This window comes from Ictidomys tridecemlineatus, chromosome 14 (genome assembly GCF_052094955.1).
Source record: "Ictidomys tridecemlineatus isolate mIctTri1 chromosome 14, mIctTri1.hap1, whole genome shotgun sequence".
Classification (NCBI taxonomy): Eukaryota; Metazoa; Chordata; class Mammalia; order Rodentia; family Sciuridae; genus Ictidomys; species Ictidomys tridecemlineatus.
Genome location: NC_135490.1, coordinates 6,152,532 through 6,175,414, shown reverse-complemented (window position 1 = coordinate 6,175,414; position 22,883 = coordinate 6,152,532). Strand labels below are relative to the sequence as shown.

The 22,883-nt window shown below is 37.3% G+C and overlaps 1 protein-coding gene across 1 annotated transcript in view; it reads left to right on the top strand.

Annotated features, from left to right (window-relative positions):
- Mtmr9 (myotubularin related protein 9) overlaps positions 1-22,262 on the top strand; it is a 44,177-nt gene extending 21,915 nt beyond the window's left edge. The window contains exons 4-10 of the mRNA XM_005337236.5: positions 1,679-1,852; positions 3,798-4,015; positions 5,406-5,567; positions 8,311-8,452; positions 11,012-11,232; positions 14,877-15,028; positions 17,518-22,262. Of these exons, the coding sequence (XP_005337293.1) occupies positions 1,679-1,852; positions 3,798-4,015; positions 5,406-5,567; positions 8,311-8,452; positions 11,012-11,232; positions 14,877-15,028; positions 17,518-17,681 (1,233 nt within the window). The 3' untranslated portion in view covers positions 17,682-22,262. The remainder of the gene's footprint in view (positions 1-1,678; positions 1,853-3,797; positions 4,016-5,405; positions 5,568-8,310; positions 8,453-11,011; positions 11,233-14,876; positions 15,029-17,517) is intronic.
- Positions 22,263-22,883: the final 621 nt, after the last annotated feature.

The following is a 22,883-nucleotide window of genomic DNA, read 5'->3' as shown; positions in this document are numbered from 1 at the left end:
TATCAGAGTGGCATTGCAAATCAAATGAAGGACCATATCATTCTTTAGAGTAGGAAGTCAGAAAATAATTATGTAATAGTAGAAACTCAAGAATAAAAGCCTCAGCATTCTATTTAGAAATTTGGAGGTAAACACTCACATAGAAAATAATCTTGAAAATAATTGACTTTGGAGAAATGGAATCGGGATGGGTGCCCAGGTGCCCAGGAAATGGGTAACTATTTTTTTTTTTTTTTGGTAATGAATCTTTTAGAAATTACTACTGCTACTACTACTGCAACTGCTACTACTTCTTCTCCTTCTCCTTCTTTGAAAAGTAGAAAAACAAAGTAATTAAAAATTGGTGTTGAATTTTGTGAAAGTTTTTAAAATACCAGTTTTTGCCTGAGACCCTGGGTTCAATTCCCTAGCAATACAAAAAACAAAACAAACAAACAAACAAATGAAAAAACCAGCTGCATGTTATAGTACATCAAACACACTTTTTAGCTTCATCTTCCTACCAGTGAAGTTTATGGTTAGTATATTAGGCCAACCTGGATTATGGGAAATTTGAATTTCTTTTTACTATAAAAAGCCTTTTATTGTCTTCAAGCAGTTTTCATTTCTGCTGTTTGAAATAAGGCATTTGATAGATTTATTATTATTATTTTTATTCTAATTTGTTACAAATGACAACAGAATGCATTACAATTCATATTATACATATAGAGCACAATTTTTTATATCTCTGGTTGTACACAGGTATTTGATAGTTTTATATGGTATGTTTTAAGTCCTTAGTCTACTGAGTCAGATTATTTCATTGACTTTTAAGTGTCTAGTCCAAGTAGCTAGTTTTTTTGTTTTAGTATTAGGGATTGAACCCAGAGGTACTTTACCACTGGGCTACATCTTCAGTCCTTTTTTTTTTTTTTTAAAGTTTTCTAATTTTTAAGGCAGGGTCTCACTAAATTGGTTAGGCCCTCACTAGATTGCCAAGGCTGTCCTTGAACTTGTGATCTTCCTGCTTCAGCCTCATGCGCTATTGCGCCTGGCTAGTAGTGAGTTTTATCATTCTTAAGGAAGATGTTACCAATCTTTGTTTTCTTCCTTTTCTAAATAGCAGAAAGGAACAAAGGTTTTGATGTAGGTGGTAGTTTTGTTCCATCAGTTCTGGCTAGGTAGTGTTCTGGAATTCTATAGTCTTAAGTGGTGCTGTGCTTTAAGAGGACCATTGGTAAACTGGATGGTCCCCAGAAAGGAGGAATGGGGTTCTACTGGCCTTTATGATCATTGTGTATTTAATACATTTAACTTGGAGAAGAGGCGACTAAGGGGGAAATGACTGTCTGTAAATATTTGAGAGGATATCATGTGCAATACAGAAACTTACGCTGTGTTGTCTGAAATCATGGTAAAAACGGTAGAGGAAGTTATAGAGCAACAGGTTTTGTTCAATGTAAGCAAGACCTTTCTAGGAACTAGTAATACATAGCAGTGCAGGAGGCTGGCCCTGATGAGTGGAGCACCTTTGCTCTGGAGGTATTTTAAGTGTAGGCTAGGTATCCTTCTAGTAAATTCCAAGAAACTGCTTCTTCATCAGTGAAAATTGATCTCTGAAGTCCTTTAAACTTTTTCATGTTCTCTTGTAATGTTGAGATATTTGCTTAGCTTTGCAATGTTTTGTGTTTTTCAGACCAGTGAATGGAGGCTAAGCTATGTCAATAAGGAATTTGCCGTCTGTCCTTCTTACCCACCAATTGTCATAGTGCCCAAATCCATTGATGATGAAGCTCTTCGGAAGGTAGCTACATTTCGACATGGAGGGCGCTTTCCAGTACTCAGCTATTATCATAAAAAAAATGGAATGGTAAGTGGTACAGAACTGCTGCTTGATCTGCAGAAAGCCTTGGCCTGGGGATCTTTTCCTAGGGAGGTTGATTTTTCTGTGTTCATGGAAGCAACTGGCCAGGTCGCTTTCACTAGGACTTCCTTCACATAAACTCTAGGAAACCAGGAGCAGTTTTTTTCTCTGACGAGGCTATGATTGAATTCTTTCCATCATGCTCACCCTTAGAAAAGTCAAAATAGACATGTCTTCAGGACAGAGTGTAAAGGAAACTAGTGTTTATATGATGCTTGCAGCAACATTCTCACCAAATTTCCATGTGGAAGGTGACTTGAACAGATGTTTTTGTTTTCAGAAGAGAGAGGAGTGATCCGTAATTATTCATACTTTGTAAAACATGGAAATCAGGTTAGGTGCTGTGGCACACTCTGTAATCCCAGCAACTCTAGAGGCTGAGGCAGGAGGATGGCAAGTTTGAGACCAGCCTCAACAACTTAGTGAGACCCACAGCAACTTAGCAAAATAAAAAGGGACTGGGGATGTAGCTTGTGGTAAAGTGCCTTTGGGCTTATTTCCCAGTACCAAATAAAAGAAACCGTGGAAATCAGGAATTTAATAGGCAAGGATTTGCTGGATATTTTCCAAATATTAGTTTATAAATTACTTTCTCTCTTCTTTTTTTCTCTCTGCTTCTCACTTTGAAACCAATAGTAAATTAGTACATGATTATAGCTATCTTCCACCCCCTTGCCGAATGTCTAAAAATGGATATTTAGTGTAAACAGAATTTTTAAGATTTGCTATTGTTTATTTATTTATATTGTGGTACTAGAAATTGAACCCAGATGTGCTTTACCTCTGAGCTACCTCCCCACTCCTCTTTATTATTTACTTTGAGACAGGATCTCACTAAGTTGCTGAGGCTGGCCTAGAACTTGCCATCCTCCTGCCTCAGCCTCCTGAGTCACTAGGATTACAGTAAAATGTTAGATAAGATACAGAGGTTGGAAGTAAGTGGCTATTAAGAGAGACTAAAGATAGTTCAAAATAATCCTGGCACTCTGTCTGCAGCATTTCACCTCTGCAGTCATGATGTTCTAGTCGGCCAGACACTGCAGGATTTTCAGTGTAGGTTTGTCTTCTTTAGAGAACTTCGGTTCACACTATGGACAGATGAAAGGAAAAAGAACATACAGGTTTTGTCACGTGCCTAAGCTTTTGAGTATGAGGCTCAAAGAGCAGTAAGGTGGCTGAACCTGGTAGAATGTAGCAGAGAGAGGGACTCAGCTTCTTAGGGAAGGTGAACACAGCAAGCCAGGCTGTGTACCAAGTCAGCCAGGGCTGACTTGTTGAGGAGATCAGTCTCCCAGGTGATAACTGCTGTGCTCATCTGTGTCTGCACCAGGTTTCAGACCCCCATCTCTTCTTCCAGGGGAAAGATCCCTTCTAGGCAGAAAGAGGCCTGGGGACATCAGAGAGAAAAGCTTCTGATTGTCACTGCTGTAGGCAGACGTCAACTTCATTTTACGGAAGGACAGCTTTTCAGAGCCATTTCTGTGTTAACAGAGGTCTGCAGTTAATTTGGAGTTGTGGTATTTTACTCCCCTCCAAACTCAAGGTTTATTGGCTTAAAGACCATTATTGTCTTTGTTACTGGGCCAGGTCTGTTAGTTGTTGAATTCATGGATTTAATGAATTGAAATATTTGATCTTGAGGAGATGATACAATTTAGTATGTGAAAATATTTTGAGATAATAGGAAAAATTTTGTTTTAAAGTATAAGTTTTGCCTTTGTTTTATGTCATTACTATTGTTTGTACATGGAAATATTTTTTTTTTGATCAAATCATCTCCAAAATGCTTTGTGATTGTTTTCCAGACAGTACTCTTAATCCAGCTATTTCCTTTCTGTTTTCAGAAACTTTAAAAGCTGTCCTATTGATTGTCAGCATATTGTGCTTCTAGGTAATTATGCGAAGTGGTCAGCCACTCACTGGCACTAATGGGAGAAGGTGCAAGGAAGACGAGAAGCTGATAAACGCTACCCTCAGAGCAGGAAAGCGCGGCTACATCATTGACACTCGGAGTCTAAATGTGGCTCAGCAAGCTAGAGCCAAAGGAGGTGGCTTTGAACAAGAAGCCCATTATCCCCAGTGGAGGCGAATCCATAAGTCCATTGAGAGGTAAAAGGTTCTGGAGATGGGGAGGACTCTGATTGGAACCTAACTGGAGCAAATGAGTCATTAGCTATTTAAAAATCACAAGGGCTCAAATGAAACCTGCATTAATTTTAAACCTGCATAATAATTTAGGTCAGCAATTGACTAAACAACTCATTGTGACCTTTTTTGTCAGTTTTATTAAAGTTTCACAAGTAAAATTGCATCTATTTGTGGTATACAGTATGTTTTATTTTTGTTTTTGTTTTTGTATAGGGGATTGAACCCAGGAGCTCTGAACCACTGGGCCATATCCCCAGCCCTTTTTAAATATTTTATTTAGAGACAGGGTCTCGTTAAGTTGCTTAGGGCCTTGCTAAGTTGCTGAGGCGGGCTTTGAACTCTCGATCCTCCTGCCTCGGTTTCTGGAGCTGCTGGGATTATAGACGTGTACCACCATGCCCAGCAACAATATGCTATTTTGATATACTTCTACATCATGAAGTGATTACATCAAACTTTACATATCCATCACCTCATGTATTTATTTTTCTGTGGTGAAACATTTAAGGTCTATTTTTTTAGTAATTTACAAGCATACAGTATATTATTATTAACCATCATCATCATGCTATACAGTCATGCTATACAGTTGTCTGACTGAAACTTTGTATCCTTTGACCAACATTTCCCCACCTCCTTGCTTTCCCCCCATACTCAGATCTACTATTCTACACTGCTTCTATGAGTTTGTCTTTTTTAGATTCTACCTGTGAGTGAGACCATGCAGTGTTTGTTTCTGTCTTATTTTGGTTAGCATGTTGTCTTCCAGCTTCATCCATATTGTTGTAAGTGACAGAATTTCCTCCTTCATTAAGGCTGAATAGTATTCCATTGCATATATAGTACCATAAATTCTTTATCCTCATTCATCTGTTGATAGATATTTGGTTGATTCCATATTTTTAACTGTTGCCAATAGTGTAGAGCCTATGGGGATATAGATCTCTTTGAGATACTGATTCTATTTCTTCTGGTTAATCCCAGAAATGGAACTGCTGGATCATACTGATGATTCTATTTTGAGTGTCCAGTGTGTAGTGCTATCAGTGGGAATAGGATTGTGATTGTAGGTTGCAAATGCAGTACTTTGGCCCTCTCTACTAATCTGGTAACCCAGCTGTGTGAGCTGAGTTCACTGTTCAGATGCAGGACGGTTTACCATGACAGACATTTGAAGCATCTTTGTGTTTAAATATTTATATTTTAACCTTTCATCCTCACATTAATGTATACCAACATAATAATTTGATTATTTTTGCCCTAGGATATATCAGAGGCAGAGTTTTTCGTTTAGCTTCTTCCTTTATCATTCTATTTCATGTTTTCTTTCTTATTCTTTTACTTTTAAAAGGTATCACATTCTTCAGGACAGCTTAATCAAACTTGTGGAAGCTTGTAATGACCAAACGCATAACATGGACCGATGGCTCAGTAAGTTGGAGGCCTCCAACTGGCTGACGCATGTCAAAGAGATTCTGACCACTGCCTGCCTGGCAGCTCAGTGTATTGACAGGTAAACTGCATTTTATTCTTCCTGAATGGGACACACACTGAGAACTAGACTTGTTTTTACCCAGACATGTGTTCATAGTGTCTGTGGAAGTTTGTGCCTATTCCATATCTTATATCTGGATGATTTTATAAATTGTTGTATAAGAGAGTCAGTACATTCAGTTATCAAGGAGGGATGTGCAGAGAATGTGGCTTTTAGTAGATAATTAATATTTGTTGAATGAATGAACCATGTACATACACATGTCTTCTGTGACATAGTTTTTTAACTACTAAACCTTTTTTTAAAATAAAATCCTTAAATTTTCAATTTCCCAATTTTATTTTTATTACACTATAAAAGAGAAATGGAAGTAATTTTCTTATTTCTTCTTATGGGGCCAAATTTACCTCTTTACTTTTGCAATATTGATGAAAGGAGAGTTATTCTGTGATACAGTGAGATGATTCTTTCTAATCTCTCAGATACCTTATTGTAAACCACTTGGCGTGTGGTTATATCTGGATCTCAAGTTGGGAAAGCCTGGTTAGAGTGAAGTGATTTTAGTCTATTCACTCAGTTGAAGGTTGCTAACCCTTGAGACTTGAGGCAGAAGATTGAACACAGGCAGAAGGATTGGTATAATTGTTGCAGAAGCTTAGAATGCCCTTTGTAAGAAGGGGATTCACACTGAAACCATGGGTAGGTATGTTTTGTCACCACACAGTTGGGTGGCACTTTTCTTTGAGACTTTAATTGTTTTATTAATGCTTCCAAATTAGGGAAATATGTATATAATTTTTCATTATTTAAAAAAATTGATAATGGAGTGGGTTGCTTAAGATCTTGTGGTAAGTTAGTGGCAGCACCTAAGAGTTGGGATTGCCAGGTTGTCATTGTTCTTTCTTTTGGGGTTAGGTGAAGCCCTTTTAGCCAGGAAAATACATAAATTGAAGATCAAGATTCTGTGGTAGAGAAATCAGTAATACAGAATGAGCCAGGTTAATATCAAAGGGTTTCTTTCTTTTCAACTTGAGTTTACCAGGTTTCTCCTCATAGTGTGAATACAGAAGCCTCTATTTTCTTGTGCAACACAAGTCTTTTTTCTTAAATATATATTTTAGTTGTTGACAGACCTTTATTTTTTATTTATTTATATGTGGTGCTGAGGTGAACCCAGTGCCTTACCATGCTTAGGCAAGCACTCTACCAGTGAGCTACAATCCCAGGCCCCTGAAACACAAATCTTTTTTTTTTTTTTTTTAATTTTAAATATTTATTTATTTTTTTCTTAGTTCTTGGCGGACACAACATCTTCGTTTGTATGTGGTGCTGAGGATCGAACCTGGGCCGCACACATGCTAGGCGAGCACGCTACCACTTGAGCCACATCCCCAGTCCCTGAAACACAAATCTTAATGAACATTTATTACCACATTGTCTGCCTCTTCAACCACAATAATGAGATGATGCTGACCAGGCAGCCTTAGGTCCAAGTGTGTTCAGTTTGGGCTGGCCACCTTCCATGAGCAGGGATCTCCAAACTCTCATGAGGGGTCAGGTTGATTTTTGCCATGTTTGTGTTCCCTTTTGTCAAATGTATTAAATTACTATTTATACCTCCATAAAGATTTGTTCTTATAATTAATTGCTCAAAATATAAAAATAAACCTTAAATTAATTGAATTGTTTAGAATAAACCACACATAATTACAATATATATTCAGTATATTTAGAAGCCTTAAAAGTGTTTGCTCATACTCTTTAGCCTTGTCATTAGATTTTATCCTAAGAATGGGATTCTTGACCTACCATGCGTGAACTTCAGGGAGTCTGTTATTTTCAAATTAACAACCTCCTTACTGTAGGATTAAGTAAGTTATACTTCATCACATAATAGAATGTTATACAGCCATTAATACAAAGGTCCTAAAGAGGCCAGAGAAACGTGGGGGAAGGACTTGTAATGAAAATAATAGGAAATTGCCTTTTGTTATTACTCTGTAAAGTATATATGTACGTGGAAAAAAATTGCCAGTTGTTACCAAACTTGAAATTTCCTTTCTCCAAAGTTTTCTTCATTATTGTGTCAATAAAAAGGGTGAAAAAAGGCAGGAGGGATGTAGTTAATTTGGTTTTGTTGTTTCCTTCCCTTCTCTTGAGAATGGTGGGATCCCAATCACCACGTAAGTCTCATGGGACAGTGGTACCGTTGCCACCGACTTTCTAGGTTGGCATTTTTAATGTTTTTGTTTTTTTTCCTATTTCCACGATTCTCAGAATGTGATTTCCCTGATCCATTATATTTTTTGAAGGTGCCCTTATAGTTAGCTGGTGGTGTGAAGCAGATGGAAATCATAGTCAGAAAGTAATTTTAATGTATGTTCATAGGTGTGATGAGAAAAGGCTTTACTCAACTATAAAATGCAGAAAGGTAAGAGCCTTCTAAAAGGACCACTTTTCAGTTTTGTAAAGGGACAGAAAATGTAGCTGAAAAGTGCTGTGAAATTTGTTATAATTTAATGGGAATCTGGCCATGTGAAATTTGGGACTCATCATAGTCCTTTTTCTCTCTAGAAACCCTTTATCTATCCAGTGCTTTATTTAGCATGAGGGAGCTGGATAATGTTTTTGTCTATCCAATAATAGAGAGTAGGACAGAGAATAGTGCATAAGTTTAAAATACCGACTCAGTAAGTGTTTATTGTTAGCAGTTCATTGGCAGTGTCGGGAGTGTCCCATGTGTGTCTGGGTTTTCCACCAGGGAAGGAGCATCGGTTCTGATTCACGGAGCAGAAGGAACTGACTCCACCCTACAGGCTGCCTCCCTGGCTCAGATCATTTTGGAACCACGGAGCCGGACCGTCCGAGGTTTTGAGGCCCTTATAGAAAGAGAGTGGCTTCAGGTGAGAATAGCCATCTATGAGGTGTTGCCATCCTGAAATGGGGTAGCTGACATTGTGTGTGAAATTTTGATTGGTTAACATTTTTAAATTGTGTGTTTAATTTTCTGCTGTCTATTAATCTATCTTCCTCCTGGTAAATGTTTATGATCTTTACCCCTCTCAATTTCTAGATGTCTCTTTGACTATATTGCTCACTTATTACTTCATCCACTTAAAAGACTTGTTAGCTGTGCTGGTTGAGCATCACTAATCCAAAATCTGAAACTTTTGAGTGCTAACACTTATGTCAAAACATAGAGGTACTCAAAAAACCAAAGGCAGAATGTTCTTTCTAATACGTGGATGCTAACCCACAACAAAGGAGGAGAAGATTAGAAGTTCATTGGACAAGGGGAGGGGAATGAAGGGAAAGGAGGAGGGGTAGTTATAGGAAAGACAGTGGAATGAATTGGACATATCTTTCTATCCTCATATAAATACACGACCAATGTAATTCCACATCATGTACAATCACATGTATGTATAATATTTCAAAACACACTCTACTGTCATATAAAACAATAACTTAAAAAATGAGTACTAAATTACCTTCAGGTCATAGGTAAAAGGTGTACATGAGACATAAATGAATTTTGTATTTAGGCTTGGGTTCTATCCCAAGATATCTCCTTATATATATGCACATTTTCCAAAACATGAAAAAATTTGAAATCCCACACATTTTAATAAGGAATACTCAGCCCATACTTGGTTACATATGGGGGAATTACAAAGAATGTAAAACAGCCGAGTCTCCTAGAAGCTGAGTTTTGATAGTGATAAACAGGGAAGGCATTATTGTAGCACTTCCTGCCTTTGCCTTGTGGCTTCATACCCTCTTCCTTAACCAGGTGAAATCCTTTTCATCTTTTGAGATCCATCCTTTGAATGTCACTGCTTTCATGAAGTCTTTGAGACCTATCTCCTTATTTACAGATAAATTTGGTTCTTTGCCTTCATGTCCTGTTTTCTGAACTATCCCCCAAAAGTGACTTCTTTGAGGTCAGGAAACCATGACCTATTTATCTGTTTATCCCTAGGACATAGTACACTGCTGTCATATAATGTTGAGTGACTATTAAAATAAAGTTCTCATGGCATCAGCTGAAATCCTCCAAGTCAGAGATTAATATAAGAATCTATTTTAACTTTGTAATTTGATAAATAATTGTGATTGAAAATAATTGCTCAGATATATTTTGAAAGAGGACATATCTTAGATGCAAAGAATTTCTGGCTCTTCCAGTTACAGTGCAGATGCATTACATGTATATGTGTATATTTCTTTTCAGTTTTGAGCATGGAACCCAGGGCCTTATGCCTGCTTAGACAAGTGCTCTACCACTAAGCTACATGCCCAGCCTGCAAATGTACTGTGTGTTACTCTTGTGATGTATGCCCTGTTCTCTGTTTTAGGTCTGACCTTCCCTATATTGTATTTGCCTTCCCTGGTTGGTGAAATCAGTTCAGCCACCTCCCTCATGCTGCATAGTAGACAAACCAATAAATGTGCTTGGTTAATTCACATGCTTTCATTTTGATGGGTACCCAGATGGGTTAACCGTGGGAAGTTTCCATGGTATTCTCTCTGTCAGATACAGTAGTACACAGATCCAAAGACAAAGCAGGACTCTGAAATATCTAGTAGAGTGATTTGTAATGAAATCAATGCTTGTATTCTGGGCAGGAGGGCCGATTATTCTTCAGGGTACTTTGGGCAGGCTCTGGGAGTGTTTGGAGGAGAAGAGGGTTATTAAGGACAGCTTTGGGGGCTGGGGATGTGGCTCAAGCGGTAGCGCGCTTGCCTGGAATGCGTGCTGTCTGGGTTCGATACTCAGCACCACATACAAACAAAGATGTTGTATCTGCCGAAAAACTAAAAAATAAATATTAAAATTTCTCTCTCTCTTTCTCTCTCCTCTCTCTCTCTTAAAAAAAAAAAGACAGCTTTGTCTCTAATATCAATGTACAGTATTCATTAAGATTTCTTCAAGACATTAACTTTGCCCACATGTAACCGAAGACTTACTATCAGAGCCGATACAGACTTACATGGTTTGTCAGAGTCCTGGTGTTTGTCTCCATTTAGTGGTGAGGCTTCTGTAGCTTGCAGCACAATATACAGTGTTTTCAGATAGAGGGCGATTATTGTCCTTGCTTTGTACCTGAGAACTTATGTTCTTTGACTTTGCTCCACATTTTATAGACTTAGGTTTATTTTGTAAATTTATCGTTACTTAAATTCATTATTTTTTCATTTGATATTCCAAGGACAGCAGCAATTGCTGAGGTCATGTCTCGACTACACAGCCTTGTTAAGGATTTAGAATTCTACCTTTCCTTAGTTGCCAAAATTATTCATTTTGAACCAAGAAATCATTATCTAGCAGGACCTACCCTAGGTTTATGATGTTTTAATTAATATAAAATTCATTGGAATTATGTGCAGTAATGTTGATAGAATGTGTTGTAATGTGATCTCATCAGGTGTGACAGTTAAATTTCCACCTTTTCCCATAGGCTGGTCACCCGTTCCAACAGCGCTGTGCACAGTCAGCTTATTGCAATAGCAAGCAGAAGTGGGAGGCGCCTGTATTTCTTCTCTTCTTGGACTGTGTTTGGCAGATACTCCGTCAGTTCCCTTGCTCTTTTGAGTTTAATGAGCATTTCCTCATCATGCTCTTTGAGCATGCATATGCCTCACAGTTTGGAACATTTCTGGGCAACAATGAAAGTGAAAGGTGGGTACAGTGCACAAAGGACATTTCATTTTTAGTTGCTTGGTCACTTCCCAAGAGACAAGGTTTGGGGGTCTGTTAATGTTATACAGAAAAGGGTAGAGACTACAGTTAAGTTCGTGAAGTGTAGTCTAAGAGCTAATCACATGCTGGAGGAGAGGATATCCTAGATTTTGTTCTGTTAGGTTAAAGTAAGTTCATACATTAAGTAAAAACTTTGAGCCATTTTGGGCAACCATTTTAAATGTTAATTTCTTTATATAGGATTATGATATCTTACATTTGGTAGAAGCCTTAATATATGATCCTACTCTGTCCCTTGGCTTTCTTTATAAATTAAGAGAAGATTCAGAGAGGTTAGGGACACATAGCTGGCTAGTCACCGAAAGTCTGGCCTAGAAATAGGTCTTCCTGCTCCTGCTGATAGAGCTGGCCAGCTGTTATACCTAGAAATTGGCCTCAAGTCCCAACTGAGTCTCGCTTCACAGTCTGGGCACTTTAGGTTTACCGGTTTATTAGAAGACTTGTATCAAAACGTTCTTAGAGGTGCATAGCTGGTAATCTTTCCTTTGTTACAATCACCAGGCTGCCTCTGGCTAGGGGCAGGGTTTGCCTTGTTGCTGGATGCCAACACCATGTAGTTGAATAGTAAATGTAAACAAATGAATGAAATGTTCTGTCTTTCCTAATTTAAGTGTCACAGAGAGCCAGGTATGATGGCACATGCCTGAAATTCTAGTGATTTGGGAGGCTGAAACAGGAAAATCACAAGTTCAAGGCCAGCCTCAGCAACTCAACAACAAGTGAGGCCTTGTCTCAAAATAAAAATAAAAAGGGGCTTGGGATGTGGCTCAGTGGTTAAGTGCCCCTGGGTCAATCCCCAGCACCAAAGCAGAATAAAAGTCTGAGGAGGGGCAGGGGATGTGGCTCAAGCGGTAGCGCGCTCGCCTGGCATGCGTGCGGCCCGGTTCGATCCTCAGCACCACATACCAACAAAGATGTTGTGTCCGCCGAGAACTAAAAAATAAATATGAAAAATTCTCTCTCTCTCTCTCTCCCTCCTCTCTCACTCTCTCTTTAAAAAAAAAAAAAAGTCTGAGGAGAACAGAGCAATGCATGTTTTATTTAGAGCTGAATTGGCAAATGTTTCAACATTTGAGTTTCTTATAGATTTTTGACTTCAGAAGAAATAAAAATGAGGACTATATGAGTGCTGTAGAAAGTTCTCTGTCATCATGGTTTTCTCATCTTAACTTTTTCAATTAAAGGATACTGGAAAGTATGGAAAGGAGGCAAAGACACTATAGGCTGAATGTACTAATGTACTTTAAAGCAAAATTTAGAATTGTGCACTTAGGCAAGGCACAGGGCTTTTAGAATGACAGAGTAAAAGAAAGGTCTCTGAATATTGACTCCTCCAAATAACAATGAAAATACTTGCAAAAATATTTAAAAATCAACTATTTAGAATTCTGGAAATAAAGGCTTGCAACAATCTGAAAGCATTCATTCAAGAAAAACTGCTAACCCTTGATAAGAACAGCAGGGTTTGGGCACTTGTATTTTGCCTAGCACCAACTCCTTTGCTCCAATTTGCAGTATCACTGAAAACCAGGAGCATTACAGCCACCAGAGGGAGGAGGAGCAGATTTGGAGTTTCTCAAAGAGTAGGGTACCAGGGTTGAGGATGCAGTTCATTGGTATGCATCCTCATGCACAAGGCTCTGGGTTTGATCCCCAGGACTGCCAAAAAAAAAAAAAAAAAAAAAAAAAAAAAAAAGAAATTCAGAAGCCTCATGCCTTTAGAATTGTGCATACTTCTAAATTTTGCTTTGGAGTACATTGGGTAATGGAGTACATTTGTGCTGCAGTGTCTTCGCCTCCTTCACCTCCTTTTCATACTTTCCAGTATCCTTTAATTGAAAAAGTTCAAGATTTGAAATTAGATTTATGTTCAAATCTCCATTGTGCATCTTTCTAGCCATATGACTTCTTACAGAGTCATAAACAATCATTAAAGGCTTTAAAATACCCTTCGGAAAAGTGACATATATGACTAGTTCAGCATTTAAGGAAATATGTTTGGTGACTACGAATTTCTGTTGGGTGTTACACCTAATATCCCTCAGAACTAACCTCTGACAAAGGAATCCCAGGTAGATTCATGTTCTGCTCCCCAGTTGTAGAGTTCTGGTAGTGCTGAGTGAGGAGGATTCTGAAGCTCTGTTGGGCTCTGCTGAATAAAGTTCAGGGATTGGCTAGCCATGGGCAGGAAGCATGGGGCTGTGGCCCCTGGGTGCAGTGATGTCTTGTCCTTGCCATCCCTGGTTCCTGGGAACATAGTGTGGGACACACTGTACTAACAGTTAAAGTCCAGTGCCATACAGATTTTGTGATTAGGTGGAAAACAAGTTTTGCATACAAAAAACACACATAATTAACTTGTTTGCAGCTTTGTAAACAATCAAGTGGTTTCAGGGCAAACCTGACTTTATAATAAAACTTCAGCTTGAGTAGTGAATCCTGTGAAAATTGAATGTATTATCTTTTTGGTTAATACAAGTTTACCACAGGCTTTCAATCTTTGTTAAATTTACATTTTCCTAAAATGTGGCAGTCCATTTTCCTTCCAAATAGTTTATTCCATGATAGTGTCAAAGAATTTAATATGAGGATTATTACAAAGAGTGTTCATTGGGTATGGATGTAGATTAAGTCTGCTTTACATCAAGATTCATGTTCATTTTAAATCTTTTTTTTTTTTTTTTAAAGAGAGAGTGAGAGAGAGAGAGAATTTTTATTATTTATTTTCTACTTCTTGGCAGACACAACATCTTTGTTGGTATGTGGTGCTGAGGATCGAACCCGGGCCGCACGCATACCAGGCGAGCGTGCTACCGCTTGAGCCACATCCCCAGCCCCATTTTAAATCTTTGACAATTTATGTTTTATGTATGTGTTAGTTTTCCAAAAAGCTAAATAATTATCTAAAAAATTTTTACATTTTGAGATTTGATTCAACCTCCTTTTTAATATGTATAAATTTTTGTGTCTTTATATACTAGGCTTCTCAGAAACAAAGAAAGTAGGAAGTTGTTTTTTTTTTAATATTTAGCTATTTTAAATTTAAATATAGTCCCAGAGCCAGGCACAGTGGCACATGCTTGTAAATTCCAGAGACTCTGGAGACTAAGGGAGAAGGATCACAAGTTTTATGCCAGCTTCAGCAACTTAACAAGGCTCAGTCTCAAAATGAAAAATTAAAAAGGACTGGGGTTAGCTCAGTAGTAAAGTGTTCCTGGGCTCAATTCCTAGTACTTGAATATATACATACACATACAAGAAACATATATACAGTGAATCCCAGATATAATAAAGGATTTTGGATTAAGCTTTTTGGCAAACCCAACATAACCCGATTCTGGTTTTGTCTTTTGCCCATTTCTTGGAGGCCTGTAAAACAGACTTTGTTTTGTTGAGAGTTATAATGCTGATGGAATTTTATGACAAATATTTTTATTTTACAGTATTTTATTTCTCTACTAAAGGACTTGGTTCTGCCTTCTATTGTACAGAGCAGACAAATTGTCCTATTAAGAGGAACATTTCATAGTGATTGTTTGATGGTGATTTTCTTTCTTGATCAGATGTAAATTGAAGCTCCAGCAGAAAACGATGTCTCTGTGGTCCTGGGTCAATCGGCCCAGTGAGCTGAGTAAGTTTGCCAATCCTCTCTTCGAAGCCAACAACCTGGTCATCTGGCCTTCGGTTGCTCCACAGAGTCTCCAGCTGTGGGAAGGTAAACCATTCCCTTTGCTGACTAACCACTCCCAGATGCTCTCCTAGGTGCCCAAGAGCTTGTGCTGCTGTGCCTGGATGTGGTCTTCAGGCCTGTTTGTCATTGTTACTAAGTGGTCTCTGATTAGTCATCTTACCACATTTTTTCTAGTCCCCATTGAAGAAATTGAGAGTGATGATATACTGCGGTATTTATTTCTTGTTCTGTTTTCCCCAGATAGGAAAATGCATTGCTTTTGCATAACAGAGGTTAAGTAGGTAGTTGGATATGAATAAATTATAAGCTGTTTTCCTTTTTATGCTGTTATTATGGTAGGTTCCTGTGTAAATGCTATCAAATGGTTAAGTTTTCATTCATTCCAGTAATGTCCTATAAATAGATACAATACCATCATTGCAGAATTGCAGACATCTCATTGTTCATATAGAACAGTAATCCATGCTCAGTTTTTACATGTATTCTAAAGTAGGTTATTTACATATACTAATTTTTCTGACTACTGAAGCTCATCCCCTTAAATAGCAAAGCTTATTCTGAAAAAATTACCAAAAGCTATCTAAAATATATTAGCTGTTCATCAAACAAAGGCTGTAAAATACCATTTAATTTCTTTGTAATCATTTGAAGACAGTAAGCACATCTTTATTCATGTACATATTAAGAGTGATAAAGCTTAAGATACAAGAATAGCAGCTATTTGGTGAATCAGACTAAATTACATAAATGTCAGTGATTATACCATATTCTAATGTGTTGTATCTTGAGGGCACTTTGCATGTGGAGAGCTGTTTGCCCTTATACAGAAGGTCGTAAATGGTTTGCCTTCTTGGTCAGTTTCTACCTCTTCTGAATGTCAGCGTTGTGTCCTCTCCTTGTGGGGCAGCCATCTCAGCATGTGCCTCTAATCCCTCCTGTCCAGGCGTCCCTGGTTGGGAGTTGGGGAGATGGCTTCATATAGTCTCCTAGCTCTCTGAGGCTAGGATTCCAGGCGCTGATTTTGGGAAGGCCTTTTGGCTGCTAGGAAAAGAACTTCTTTGCCTATTTTTTTGTGGACAGTCACAGGAATAGAATAAGTGATCCCTTAAGTGAAAGATTACAGCTTTAGTTCCTGTTTAAAGACTTTAGGACAATTTATCTAAAAGCCACTGTCATGTTTGATCACCGAAGAAGCTAGCTTTTGGGGAGAAAAGCCAACTTTGTGAGTTGGATGTCCTGAAGTGTTCTTTAACTAGTTTTAACCAAGCCTCATTGGGATTTAGAGATTAGTGGTAGAAGGAAAATTTTGTTGTTACATGGATAAATTCCTGCTACTCCATTAAGAACAGTCCCAGTATGTGTTTAGTGCTTCCTCAACTCAGGGCTGGAAGAAATAAATGCTGTATTAGGTTAGATCTTATGATAGGTTTAGAATAATTGTGTGACAGAAGAAACAGTGTAGGTCAGTTAATCTTTAAGCGTTGGCTTTCTTTATCTATGGTTGCACATGCACAGAGGTAACCAATCATAGGTTGAAAATAGTTGGAAAAAAATTGCATCTGTACTGAACATGTAAAGTTTCTCCTTGTTGTTATTCCCTATAACAACTATTTACATAGCATTCACATTATATTAGGTATTATAGGTAATCTAGAGAAGATTTAAAACATATGAAGGGTGTGCACATATTATGTCATTTACATAAGGGATTTGAGCATCCGAGGATTTTAGTATCCAAGGGAAGAGGATGTCTAGCAGTTACCCTGCTGATACTGAGGACTATAAATCCTTTTAGTCTGTAGTAAAAGGGTAATTATTATTTGAGAAGGGAAGCAGTTATGCCTCTCAAATACTGGGGGAATGAGAGGAGAAGAGCACACAATGTGCTGAAGTTGAGGCAGCAACCCATGTGGGCTCTGCTTTTGCCATCACTGTCACTTTTCCAGTGAAAGAAATTTCACACATGTAGGAAATTGGGCCAGAGTAAACCCTGTGAGTGTAAAAATAAATGATTTGTATTGTGAAACTGGGAAGTTTGTGGCATTGTTATCAGCTTTTTTCCTTGAATATATCACAGAACACTATTTTGCTCTCTGAGAATTTTGTGGAATTTTTCGGAAGAATTAGCATGTATATAAAAATAGTGAATTATTAGCTATTATATTTAATTGTATTCTTTCAGTACCTCAAGATGCCTGTATGTTTTAGAATATAATAAACATGTGCTGGGGTTGTAGCTCAGAGCTTGCCTAGCACATGTGAGCCACTGGATTTAATCCTCAGCACCACATATAAATAAATAAAATAAAATAAAGGTATTCTGTTCATCTACTACCACCACCACCACCACAACAACAAAAACCAAATTAGATCTTGTTAAAAAATAAACAAAACAATATGTTTTGAAGAAAAAATGTGCAGTATAATACAGGGAATTATCTATTATCCACTAACATGGTGTTGATCCATTATTTTTTTCCCTTCCGTTTTTCCACTCGTGGAATTTTCAATAGGAATTTTCCTACGTTGGAACCGATCCTCCAAGTATGTGGATGAAGCATATGAGGAAATGGTGAACATCATTGAGTACAACAGGGAATTACAAGCAAAGGTCAACATCCTGAGGAGGCAGTTGGCAGAACTGGAAACAGAGGATGGACTGCGGGAGAGTCCCTGAAAGACACCCACCATCCTAAGGACCTTCAGGGCTGAGTCCTCCTCTTCCCCTCTTTCTGCAGTTCACTTGTACTTGATGGCCTTCAACTTAAGGCTTTGGACAGGGGACCCCTCTGATGTCATTCTCTCTCAGCACTGTAGAAACCACACCCACTATGATCACATTGCTTTGGAAATAGGAAGGAGGTCCCATTTTACATGGGATCGGTGACCTGTTTAATGGCATTTGTGTCACACATCATTTTACCAAAACTCTCCTCCTCGTCCTATTTCCAAACAGTACTCCAGACCAGTTGAGGGTATGATGAAATCTCTTTAGGGAATACTTGGTGGATTAATAAAAGAGTCAAGCTTTTTAGCACTCTTGGTATAGAAATGTTTTTAAAAACTGAAGTGGTTAATAAACAAAAAAATTTGTTTAATATGCCATTTCCATTATCTTTGCAACATAAAATGACCATTCTCTTACAATTTTAGACTAAAAAAATTTGAATTCATTCTCATTCTGGATTGTCAAGAAAGGAAAATTGGAATACTTGTTCAAAGTACCTTCTTTCTGTAAGGGCAACAGGTATGGTCATTTGATTTTTGCATTAAGAAGAATTAAATTTATTTGAAGAGCAGACACTAAAAGTATGTGCAATACAGAATTCAAGAAGGAATTTGTTATTAAGAGAGAACTGTTACTATTGAATTTGTTTTTCAGGTCTCTGACCATGCATATAAAATGTGTATCAAATACTGGATATAAAATTAAATCATCATTTAGAATAAGGTTAATTTGTTAAGATTAAGCTACAAATATGGTTTCCTTAAACCAGAGATGCACTGCCCTTGTCAGAAGTTCTAATTGCACTGTTTTATATGTGTATGTGTGCGTTTATTTTATTTTTAAGTATTTTAAGCATTTACTGGGACTATGGTTGTTAAAACTTTCTTGTTGGCTAGAGCCATTCACAAGTTTATCTTGACTCCACTCATTTGCCCAATATGTGTTAGGCAAACATAATTTAACTGAAGGAGGAGATTTTTTTTAATATGATGCAGCTCTGTTTAAACCTCAGAAGCAGTTCTGCAGTGTCTCAGTGTTACAGAACAGCAGTGGCTGTGCTCCTGCTCTGCATCTTGGTTATAACCGCAGCTCTGAATGTTTGTGGTTCAGTACTGTCCAGATGTGTTTCTATCTAATGGCACTGCTCATGGTAACAATACCATCTGTTCTAGTTTTCCTTTAAGAGAATATTTGGAGAGTAATACCGTTTCTACATCATCTGTGCATATGATTTCAGTAGTAACATGGCATTGGACCCTGCTGCAGAGTTAGGTATTGAGGTAAAAATACAACTTTCAAAAATATACTCTTGTAAAATTTATGGCCACATTCAGGAGCCTTAGAAAGTGGCAGATGCTTTCTGTCTTCAAATTCCCAAACTTCCTCTTTTTTGCCTTTCTCAGACTTGTAGAAAAGGCTGGATAACAATCAACAGTCAAATAGTCTAGGTAAGTTTGCCTGCCTTCTTCTCTACGTTCAATTTTATTCTTGGCCTATTTTCTTGACTGTAGTCATGATTCCTGGGGCATCGACACCTTCACAAAAGACTAAGGGAAGGAGCTTTGGAGGTGTTCTTGCTGCCCATATCTCCGTGTTCTATGAAATGTCTGAGTTTCGAAAAAGAAGAAACAGCCTCACTTTTTTATGGATCCTCAAAATGCCTTTTGTTGGTTTGTGCAGCTGATCTTTTTGACTTCTCTTATTTTTGTCTCAAGGCCACATATGAAAACAGAGCCCTTTTCTTTTCAACTAATGGACTGATAAGGAGAACCATCTGGAGATTTCCTTAGTGGTTTTTTTAGAAGCAACTTCCACTGCTTATGCTGATCAGCTGCAGGGCTTCCATGGGTAGCAACTTGGAAGGGAATTGTTGTTGGGCTTGGTCATGGGAAACTCTTAAGCCATCAGTTTACACCTGTCTTCCTGATGAACACTTGATGTGTGAGCCAGAGACAGTACTAGCCTAGTATTTCAGTTTCTTTTTCTTTCTCCTGTTGAGACAGGATAAGTTTGTATTTTAAAGTTAACTTATAAATAGGGATTAACCAAACCTCAGATCTGTTTGCAAGTTGTAAAAATACATTTTGCTATAAGTGCACTTTCAAAAAGGTCACTTAATAATGTAAATATTACAGTTTCCCCAAACTCAAGAACCCTGTCAAGAACAAGTGCATCATCACTATAATTTGAAGAGGGTTTCTAACAATACTATGAAGTTACCGTCCTTGGGTGAGAAGAATAAATTACAATGGATACGCTCATGAAAAAATACTTGTTAAGCATTAGGTCTGGAGAGTTGCCTTTGGTGAATATGGCTTTAAAAACTTGAATGAAAAGAATTGGTGACAGAATTAGTAAGCAAGCAGATGCCCTGTATGAGCCAGATATAATCAAGTGTGAGGTGATCAGTCCACGTGCGTTAGTCGTCACTCTTCTTCTGTAGAGAGGTTGGTTGACAGCGGGAAATGTTTCATAGAGTAGATCCCCAAAGATCATCTTCAGAAATACAAAGGACTACAGTCCTTCTTCAGTAACACCAAGGATCCTGAGATGTAAGCTAATGATTTTTTGAAAATCAGAAGAATATATTTACTTGATTATATAAGAAACCTGAAACTTTTTAGTAATTGGATTGATTAAAATTTTTGTTTTAACATTAAATGGAAAGAAAAGCAAAATAATAAAATCCATTAGCTTTTAAACAACTTATAAATATATTTTATTTCTTAAAAAATTAGGCTGTCAAAGTAGAATTTTAAATGATTTTTGAACAAACTTGCAAAGATAATGATAGATTCATTGAAAAAATCCCATATAGAGGATTTAAAAACTTTTCTTTGACCTCCGAGGCCTGATTAGAGGTAGGATCTCATTGCCTTTCATTTTAAAGATGAAGTTTAGTGGGATTTTATTTAGTCTTTGATTTAGTCAGTAATTGGCTTATGTTAAATAAAGTCAATATCATGGAAAAGATTTAACAGTTTCTTAAAGTGAAAACATTTTGCTGCCTTTGAAAGATCTGATTAAAGACAGAACTCTGGTAGTTTTCTGGCTTCAGGAATAGCTGTTGTACTTGTCAGTCTTCAGGTTCAGTTACCGTCAGACTTAATCTGAGGCAAAGGTTTTAACATTTGTCCACTTCCAATTTACCGAATGAGAACTACACAAGGATACTGTGGACATTCTTTGTTAGAAAAGTATTTCCTGGATAGGGAGTGGGTAATTTTTAGACTAGCTGCCCTCGTGTTCTGGAACTTTGACCGTCACCAGGGAAGGATGGCATTACCACATTGGTACAGGTTTGTGCCACACCTCAAGATGTAAGTCAGTTACTTCTCATTGTTTAACAAGAAGACAAACTGCCTCTCCAGAGCTGGTATTGTAAGTTATTACCAGATAGTATTTTTATGTTTTTCACCATCTTAACAAAAAACATTGAAAGATTGATTTCTCCATTTATATTTATTTTTAGATGATATAAAATGCTAAATTTATTATATTTGATTTATAATTTTTATTTTTTTTAATAAGACTACTTCCACCTAAACTCAGGCTTTATAATCCACTCTCCACAGCATCTTCTTCCATGATACTGATAGTCCCGGAGGAGATCCTCCGAAATTCTAGCCCTAGGTTTACCTAAATTCTCTTTTAAGAAACCTAATGCCCTTACTCATGAACCACACTGAGAACAGTAGTTTGAGCTTACTTTAGTGGAAGAGAACATAGCTCACTGTAGACACTACATTGTCTTGATGAGAGCTGACTGACTTTTAGAGCCATTCTGTTCAACCATTTGCAAATCTAAGGATTTTATGTGTTTGTGATTTGTAATAAGATTGAGTTTTGCAACACTTCCTGTGTCTGTCGGGCCAAGACATTTGCTTCACTCTGAAAAATGCACATCTTTTTAGAGAAGTAAATTCTGCACAGATACATCCCGATTCCCGTGGTTTAGAACCCATATAGATCTATTACCATCTACACTAAAAATATTGTACTTGCACAACTTAGTTTATTTAAAAAAATGTATTTCTAACAATAGCCGGGTATTTGGATTGTACTCTTGATATGTTTGAATGTGACTCTTGGATTTAAGTGCACTATTATTCATGTCTTACACAATAAAATTGCACTGTATGGCGAATGTGTTTATAAAGTTTGCTTTGATAAAACCTCAAAGTGCTGTAATGTACAGGTTTCCATGCTGTGAACCTGTCTGTATCTAGTCTGAGGGGAAAATTCTGAACTTCTGTAAGTCTGTGTAACACTTTGATATTATTTGTCATGTTCACCAAGTAGTAAGTTCATGTATGTCCTTGAACTGGAATCAGTCACCTTGAGTTGGTTGGTTTGTCAGGCTTGGTTTACTGAATCAAGAAACAGTCTTGTCAGTGTGCCACTGTTCTCAGTCTGTAATATTTGTCTGTGGTGTTCTCCCTCTGCCCAAGAGGAGTGTTTCGCAGATGTTGGTGTTAAATTTCTATAGACAATGGTAATAAAATCTGTATATGGTCAAAAGCTGATAAATTAAGTTGGTAGGCTGATTTTAATTTTTGGATATATTTGTGAGGGTCTTACAGTGTTTCAGTTAAAATAACTATTTTTGATCATGTTTTGAAATAATTGAAATCTGCAAAAAAAGGTATAAAATAGTACACAGTGATCTCCCATATACTGTTCACCTAGATTGAATGGTTGATATTGACATTTCTTCAACACTCTTTGTGTGTGTGTTTTACTACTATTTACCCTTCTAAATACTTCACAGGTATTTCCCAAGAATTAGTAGTATATATTGTACATAGTATTGACTTAGTGTGTATTAATATAAATAAATTAATTAGAGGAAATGGAAACCTTTCCTTAACATAAACTGCCAATTATTAAATGTAGAAATAGTGATGAAATTAGAAAGTCACTGTTTGGTAATCATCATGGTAATAATTGATTTAAGCAGTACCATCAATGAATGGAAAGTAGCAGTTGCAAGTTTGTAGAGAACAGAATAGGAGAGCACCTTATCTAAGCAAAAGCTAACATTACCAGTAGTGAGACACACCGACATTATCTGAATTCTGAACAACTGAGAACACAGCATAATTTTTGGAGGGAAAAAAACACGACCTATGAGAGGCAAATGTAAGTACA